Genomic DNA, 8364 nt, shown 5'->3' with positions numbered 1-8364 from the left:
ATGTGGTGCTGGGGGATTGAACCGTGGTCCCTGTGCTTTGCTAAGCTTGTTCTAAGTAGGTGCTTTAGACCACTGAGCCATCTCACCAGCCCATGCTTAGGGAAGTTTAGACAACTAAGGGACAGAGCGGGTTGAGCCGGCCAGAGCCTGGGGAATAGTGGTGCATGCCTGTAATCCCAGTGCTGGGGGAGGCTTAAAGTAGAAGGATCACCATGTCTGAGCTGCGTAGTGAGACCCTGCAACAACCAAATACATTTATTTATTTATTTAATTTTTAGTTTTTGGTGGAACTGAGGATCGAACTCAGATCCTTGTGTTTGCCAGTGAAGCACTTATCCTACTGAACCATCTCCCCGGCCCCAACCAAATACATTTAAAAGAAAAAGTCAGCTGAGAAACTTGCCTCCCTCCATATATGACGAAGGTGTTTTATTTTTGGTCTTTTGTTTTATTCCTCAAGAAAGTGTGTTTGGTTTCCAGGTGCCAAGTCTAGTGGGGGCAGGGAAGATGTGGAGTCGTCTGGACCCCAGAGAAGGAACTCCTCAGAAGGAAGTGCTGGAGACTTCTTTGATCTGAAGGTCAGGAGGAAAGACAGACAGGCTGAGGGTTTAGAAACTAAACTTCCCCTTATTTGCTGAGAATTTCATCTCTGATGCTGGAATCTCACATAATGGCCCTTAGGAAATAAAGGGACTGGGCCATCTTGGTGACAGAAGCTTTGTAAATAGAGACTAAAGTCAGATAAGTGAGTTGCTCTGTGTCCTGATCCACTCAAATGTCTCTTGCCATTGGGATTAAACTCAGCTCCTTTGGTAGTGATTTCGGGGACTTCTGTGTCACTCTTAACTTTCCCTTTATCTCATTAGAATATTGTTCTAAGTTTAAGCAGTTTGCGAATGTTTCTTAAGTTGAACTCAAGGAGACTGTACCGCTAGTGGTACTGGGGATTGAAGCCAGGCCATTCTGTTAAACCTCATGGCCCAGCTCATTTTTAATTTTTTAATTATGCGAAGGGTCTTGATAAGTTGGCTAGGTTAGGCTCTAGCTTCTCATTCTTCTGCTGTAGTTGCCAAAGTGCTGGGGTTCCAGACCTGTAGTGCCGTGCCCAGCTATTGGTGTTATTCTTAGAAATATCTGCAGAAGAGTACTGCTGGGAAGCCTCATGGAGTATGTTAGTAAAGACCTTGTATAGGAGGACTTCCTCCTGACTAGGGACCTCCCGGTGCAGAGGAGTGGCAGCTGCCTAGTGTGGGGATGGCTGTCAGAGATTTAGAGCTCACAGGGCCCTCCAGTAGCTAGGGAAGGAGAAAGAGGAAGCTGATGCTAGATTTCCAGTTTCCTGTTCTGATGAAAGAGCCTCAGAAATGCTGATTGGCTTTAGGTCATCAGACTAAAAGCCAAGCATGGGTGTGTGTATGTTTTAGGTATCACTGGGACTGGGGCATTTTTTTTTTTTTTTTTTTTTTCATCTTCTACATTTATTTTCCCTACTGAAAATTGAAAATTTCCAAGTTTTTAAACTGTACTTAGGAGCCGGGGAGATGGCTCAGTAGAATAAATGCTTCCCTGGTAAGCACAAGGGCCTGAGTTCAATCCCTGGTTCCACAAAAAAAAAAAAAAAAAAGAATAAACTGTACTTAGATAAAATATCTTAATAGATGTATGCATTAGAAAATCAGTCAGGGCTGGGGAGATGGCTCAGTGGAATAAGCGCTTCCCTGGCAAGCGCAAGGGCCTGAGTTCAATCCCCGGTTCTGCAAAAAAAAAAAAAAAAAGAAAATCAATAAGAGACATATATATTTTTAAGACATATGTTGATGAAAGCAGGAACATATTTTTTAATTAAATTTTATTGAGAAATAGCAATGAGACAGTTTCAAAACTGATCAGTAGGACAGTTTGATTAATACGTTGCATATTGTCTTCATAGCGGTTATTCATAGCACAAGATGCAGACATGATATCCTGTCCAAACACTATTAATACGAATCTTTCTTCTCATTGAATTAAGAGAAAGTAGCTATATATCTATCCTAACTGTTTTGTATATACAGATACAAAATGGTCCTTCGTCTCTCCTTTTTTTGTTTAATAGGGGCAATTTTTTTCTTTTTTTTTTTTTTTTGCGGAACCGGGGATTGAACTCAGGCCCTTGCACTTGCCAGGGAAGCGTTTATTCCACTGAGCCATCTCCCTGGTCCCAAGGGGCAATTTTTTAAATCAGATTTTATTGGTATCTTTTAGATGTACATACATAATGATCACATTCATCATAGATGGGACAATTCACTGGGCAGAATTTTTGTATAGCATTGTCCCAAGTTGAATACAGGTTGCCACCTCCTTTACTTGATTGTAGCAGAATGGGGTTTCACATTTGTTTCCATCTAGGTGTCAGCCAGTGAACTGTGACTGTTTTGTGTACTGGAAATTAAAATAGGGAGTAAAAGTACATAAATAAAAGAGAGGAAGTAATTTTTTACGTGTTTATTTTCTTTTCCAGGGAGAAGGTGACATGCATGGTGAGTATTACTGTAGACGAAATTGTTGGTTGTGTAAATGCTATAGAGCAGACCTGAATTTTTTTTAAATTTTTTTATTTATTTGTGTGTGTGTGTGTGTGTGTGTGTGTGGCCAGCTCAGCCCACCAGGGGGCGGGGCTGGCTGGCATGTGGTGCTGGGGGATTGAACTGCGGTCCCTGTGCTTTGCTAAGCTTGTTCTAAGTAGGTTCTTTAGACCACTGAGCCATCTCACCAGCCCAGACCTGAATTTTGATTCAAAGCATGTCCTGAGGAAAGAGCCCTGGCTGCGTCCCCAGTGCTAGCATACTATGGGCAGAGAGAAGAGAAAAAGAAATCTAGAGGGGTCGGGGAGATGGCTTAGTGGAATAAACTCTTCCCTGGCAAGCGTAAGGGCCTGAGTTCAATCCCCAGTTCTACCAAAAAAGAAAAGAAAACAAAACACTGGGGAATCTTTTGACAATAGACATACATCAATCAGGTCAATATTTGTTATATTTACTGAGAGCTGTTTAATAAGAGGCTCTGGCATTTCAGGCCCAGCTCACAGCATTCAATTTACTAAGTTCACGTGATTTCATACTGAGGTGCTTAGTGAGCAGTACATAAGTTTACCCACTGGTGATTTTTGTAAACGATGATTTTGGGGTCAGATAAATTTCTAGTTAGCCATGCACGTAACCAATTATAGGTGGAAGTAAGCTATAATAATTTACTTAATTGTTTTAAATCTTTGAAGTATTTATTGGCACTTTGAATAAGTACCAGAGAACCGCTGATGGGGGCCAGCCAGTCTTCTGGGCATCTGGCCATAGCGATCAGTCAGGTGCCCGGTTTCTGCAGCTATAAGGCGGCTGCTTCCTCAGAGCCGTTCCTGCCATTAGGCTTTATGATGGTAAATGGGTAAGAATGAAATTCGTCTGCCCTTCAAACTTTCTCTCTCTTGGGGCAAGGGGATAGCTCAGTAGAATAAACAGTTGCCTGGCAAGTGCGGGGTCCTACATTCAGTCCCTGGTACCACAAACCAAAAAACAAAATCTGTGTGTGTGTGGCCAGTTTGTGGCCTTCTTTTTTTTTTTTTTTTTTTTGAGACAGGGTCTCATTTTGTGGCCTTCTTTTTTTTGAGTCAGGGTCTCATTTTGTTAGTCCAGGCTGGCCTTGAACTCTTGGTGACTCTCCCGGGGCCTTGGAGTGCTGGGATTTCAGGCCTGTGCTACCATAGCTGGCTGTGTGTGCCATTTGGAAAGACTGTTGTGGATGTAACGTTTAGTTTTTTCTTTCTTTTTAGGCAGGGTCTCATTCTGTAGTGCAGGCTAGCCTTCAGGTTCCTTATGTAGCCCAGGCTGGCCTTGAACTCACTGAACTCATGTCTCAGCCTCCCAAATGCTGAGATTATAGGAGTGCGCCACCACATTTCTTGGCAAAATCTAGGCTTTTAGTCTACTGCTTTTCACCTTATGAATACTTCCACTACTAGACATATTTAGCAGGGTTAGCTTTTTTTTTTTGTATTTTAGGGAAGGGTCTACAGCGTGTTCAGGGTCTCACTAGTAGAGCCAACTTGTAGTGATCCACCTGTTTACAGCCTCCCAAGAGCTAGGGTTACAGGCTCAGGCCTTGAGGCCCTGGCACCCAGTCTCAATTACTGTCTCCGCCTGCCCAGGCCTGCCCAGGCCGAGGTCACAACTCCACCCCCTCTCCCCCCTTCCCCTGTGTAGTGTTTTATTTATTTATTTTTATTTATTTTTTTGGCTGACTCAGAATGCCTTCAGGGCATGTTTGGCTGGCTGGAGTTGTGGGGATTGAACCACAGCAATCTGAGCCTGACTGCTTTGAAGCAGCCACTTAAAGAACTGAGCTGGGCTGGTGAGATGGCTCAGTGGTCTAAAGCACCTACTTAGAACAAGCTTAGCAAAGCACAGGGACTGAGGTTCAATCCCCCAACACCAAAGCACAGGGACTGAGGTTCAATCCCCCAACACCACATGCCGGCCAGCCCTGCCCCCTGGGGGGCTGAGCCGGCCACACACACACACAAATAAATAAAATTTAAAAGAAAATGACATTTAAAAAAAGAAAAAAAAAAAGAACTGAGCAAAGGGGCAGGCCTCCTTGCAGGCGTTTTAATCAACTGAACTATTTGGCTGGCCCTAGCAGGGTTAGCTTTTTAAAACTTTTTCATGGGGCTAAAATCAAACTGAAGCTCTTGTACATGCTAGGCAACCATTCTAGCTCCAGCCCCAGGACCAGCTAATCTGAATTGAGCCAGTGGGTATAATTAAAGGGGGGGGGGTAGGCGTACAGTAACTCAGTGGTAGAGCATTTGTCTAGCATGTGTAGGGCCCTGAGTTCAATCTGTAGCATCATCAGAAGAACTAAAAATAAGAAAATATATATGGAGCCTGGAGCTATGGGAACGCTGTGCTGATTGTAGGCGCACAGAGTGCATCTTTAGTCTTTGTCACTCATAATTCTCTTCCCTATCCACCTTGTTTCTTGGTTTGGTATAGATTTTTTCAGATAAATAGCACAGTGAATGCTTCCATTTTCTTTTGCTATTTATTTTTTTTTCCTTGCAACACCATCTGTCTATGTAGCCCAACTTCACAACTGCTAGCATTGTGGGGGTCTGTCTGCCTCTCTCCCTCTCCCTCCCCTCCCTCCTTCTCTCCTCCTTTTTTTTTTTTTTTTTTTTTTGGTGGAACCTGGGATTGAACTCAGATTCTTGCGTTTGCCAGTCAAGGGCTTATCCTACTGAGCCATCTCCCCGGCCCCCCATCTTCTCCCTTTTGAGACAGGGTCTCACTAAACACTTCAGGCTGGCCTTGAGCTTACTTTCTAGTCTGTACTTGCAATGATCCTGTCTCAGGGTCCCAAATGCTGGGATTACAGGCGTGGCTACCCTTCCATTTCTAGCCTCTTCTTTTTTAATGGTTATCACAGCCAGGTGGGGTGGTGGAGGCCTGTAATTCTGTTGCACAAGGAAGACACTTGATCACTGCAAGATAGGGTTTCTTTGCATATAAAGGACATTGCCTTGACCTTTTGGCTAATTAAGCCTGGGAATGCCTATATAGTGGACTTTGGTATTTAAACTTGGTAGATCCCTGAGAAAGAGGGAGTGGCTAGGCCTGCAGCCCAGAGTCTGGGAAGTTTAAGCACAATTCCTGGCCTTCAGGCAATTTACAGACATATTAAATGGGCTAGGAATAGCTCAGTGGCACAAGCATCTACCTAGCAAGCACAAGGTCCTGAGTTTAATTCCCAGTACAAAAAAAATGAAAGAAAGAACCAACCCAAGGAGTCTAGCCAAGTCCCCTCTCCTTTTACAGTACTGGAGACTGAACATCAGTACTGATAGGTGTTTTTCAGATGAACGGTACAGCAGAGAGAAACAGGCAGAAGGAAAAAGGGAAAGGGGCTGTATTTTCTTTGAGGACGTGGAGAGAATTTGGGGAGGTCAAGGAATTCTCTGAACTGGACAAAGGAAGGCTGAGGCTTTTATGACCTTTTGCCAGGGGAGGGGTTTGAAGGGCATGTTTAGATATATCTAAGGGAGCTGATTGGGAGTCTTTCCTGAGGAGGAGGGAAGGGTGAAAGTAAATTATATCCTGGGCTAAGTTGGAGAAGAAGGGGGAGGTGGTCCTGGGAGCATAGGCCTTTGTTTTAAGGGCATCAGCCATATTAGATGACCACCCCAGGGCTGGGGAGATGGCTCAGTGGAATAAGCGGTTGCCTGGCAAGCACAGGGGCCTGAGTTCAATCCCTGGTTCCGCAATAAATAAATAAATAAATAAATAAATAAATAAATAAATAAAAAATTGTGTAGATGACCACCACAATGATTTTAGCAATTCACACTAGGGCCCGAACCTATCGAGCATTTCACACTGAGGTATATTCCCAGACCTTTTTTTAAATTTTAAGACAGGGTCTTCCTAACTTATCTGGGCTGACCTTTAATTTGTGATCCTTCTGCTTAGCTTTGAAGAATGCTGTGGTTATAGGCATGCAGCTCAACTTCTGGCCTAAAATGCCTGTTTGATGCTCCAGGCACTGAGTTCAATTCCCCAGCACCAGTCTGTCAGTCAATCAAATGTTTATTTTGGTAGAAGCATTTTCTTCTGAAGCCCCATCTTTTAAAATTATTGTGTTGAGTAGATTGAGGCGTTTCCTGTTGCATTGCTGTAGAAGTGTCTGCACACTTGCTCTCAGTTCCTGCACTTCCCTTCATTGCAGAGCAGAAAAGACCAGTCCCTCCTTCTTGGCCGCAGCAGTGCCCACCTAACAGACGCTGCAATGAAGGCGTTGGTGCTGCTCCTTGGGTGCTTTTATTTGCTTTTCTATTTTGTATGTTGTTTTCTGTTGTGAAAAAATAATTCCATTAATGATGTAAGACAGTTATATGATTGGAAGGATGGACCTTGATTCATCTGAAGAGGATTTTATGAAGATTAACTACAGTAGTAGAACTGTGGGCAATTTTGTGTTCTTCACAATAATCATTAACTGCTTGATCCAGCCAGACAATGGGGAATTGAGTTAGATGTTGGGTGTTTATGCAGTGAGGCCATGTCTAGCCGGCAGAGATGAAACGAGCCAATTTGAAATGAGTGGTTCGGGCTGAATTCACTGTTTATATTCTTATCTTGGATTTCTAAAAAAATGCATTATTTTGCTTTTTTATTTTGTATTTAGAATTGAGCTAAATTTTCCCGAGTTATTTAAGGGAAATTTAATGTAGGACTTTGTATACTGAACAATGATGTTTTAATACTGTTTCCCTGCTTCCCTCCTCCTCTCCTTCCCTTCCTGTATTTTTTGTAGTGTTGGGGATTGCACCGAGGCTTTCCCACTGAGCTATAGCCTTGTTTTTTTAATTTTGGGACGGGGTCTCCTACTTGCTGAGTTCCCCAGGATGGATTGTACTACACATCCGTCTGCCTAAGCTGTCCAGAGTGCTGGGATTGCAGGCAAGGGTCACCATGCCTTCTTTTTCTCTTTCTTTCTTTCTTTCTTTCTTTCTTTCTTTCTTTCTTTCTTTCTTTCTTTCTTTCTTTCTTCCTTCCTTCCTTCCTTCCTTCCTTCCTTCCTTCCTTTCTTCCTTCCTTCCTTCCTTCCTTCCTTCCTTCCTTCCTTCCTTTCCTGGCCTCTCTGATGCTAGGGATTGAACCCAGGGTCTCACACATGTGAGGCAAGCGCTCTCCAGATCCTGTTTCTGACATAATCCATTGAGTATGTAGCCCCAGGAAACTGATGAGCAGCCTGTTCTAAGTTGTGGTTTATAACTATAAGAGCTGTTAATTTGGACAGCTTGGTGTGTTGACTAGAATAGAACGCTGTGTATGTTGTGAATTACTTCTGTTGAGTTTCACAGTTCCCTAAAATGAAATGTTCAGGGCCGGGGAGATGGCTCAGTAGAATAAGCACTTGCCTGGCAAGGGCAAGGGCCTGAGTTCAGTCCCCCTTTCCGCAGGAAAAAAGAAAAAAAGAAATTTTCAAAGTCACCGTAGCTGGGCTGGGATGTCACTCGGTGGTAGAGCAGTGCTGAACACATGGGAAGCCCTGGCTCCTACCCCAACGCCAGAACTGAGTTCAGAGGTTTGCTTGTAGTTTGTTCTAAGAGTATTTATTTATTTATTTGGTGCTGGGGATTGAATTCAGGACTTAAGTCTGCTGAGTTTATTTATTTATTGTCTTTTTAGACAGGGTCTTGCTATGCAGTTCAGGCTGGTCTTGAGCTTGCAATGATCCTCTTGCCTCAGCCTCCCAAGTGCTGGGATTACAGGTGTGGCTGGGATTACAGGTGTGTGCTAGCACACCTAAACCTAAGAATATATATAT

General features: G+C 43.4%; 1 protein-coding gene across 1 annotated transcript in view; it reads left to right on the top strand.

Moving 5' to 3' along the window:
* Nucleotides 1-8364, top strand: part of Jpt1 (Jupiter microtubule associated homolog 1) — a 23173-nt gene that overhangs the window by 9585 nt on the left and 5224 nt on the right. The window contains exons 3-4 of the mRNA XM_004630089.3: nt 481-578; nt 2504-2522. Coding sequence (XP_004630146.1) covers nt 481-578; nt 2504-2522 — 117 coding nt within the window. The remainder of the gene's footprint in view (nt 1-480; nt 579-2503; nt 2523-8364) is intronic.

Source organism: Octodon degus, unplaced genomic scaffold, assembly GCF_000260255.1.
Source record: "Octodon degus isolate 3935 unplaced genomic scaffold, OctDeg1.0 scaffold00033, whole genome shotgun sequence".
NCBI classification, from domain to species: Eukaryota; Metazoa; Chordata; class Mammalia; order Rodentia; family Octodontidae; genus Octodon; species Octodon degus.
The sequence above is the reverse complement of the archived record's forward strand: the minus strand, read 5'-3'. Positions and strand labels throughout refer to the sequence as shown.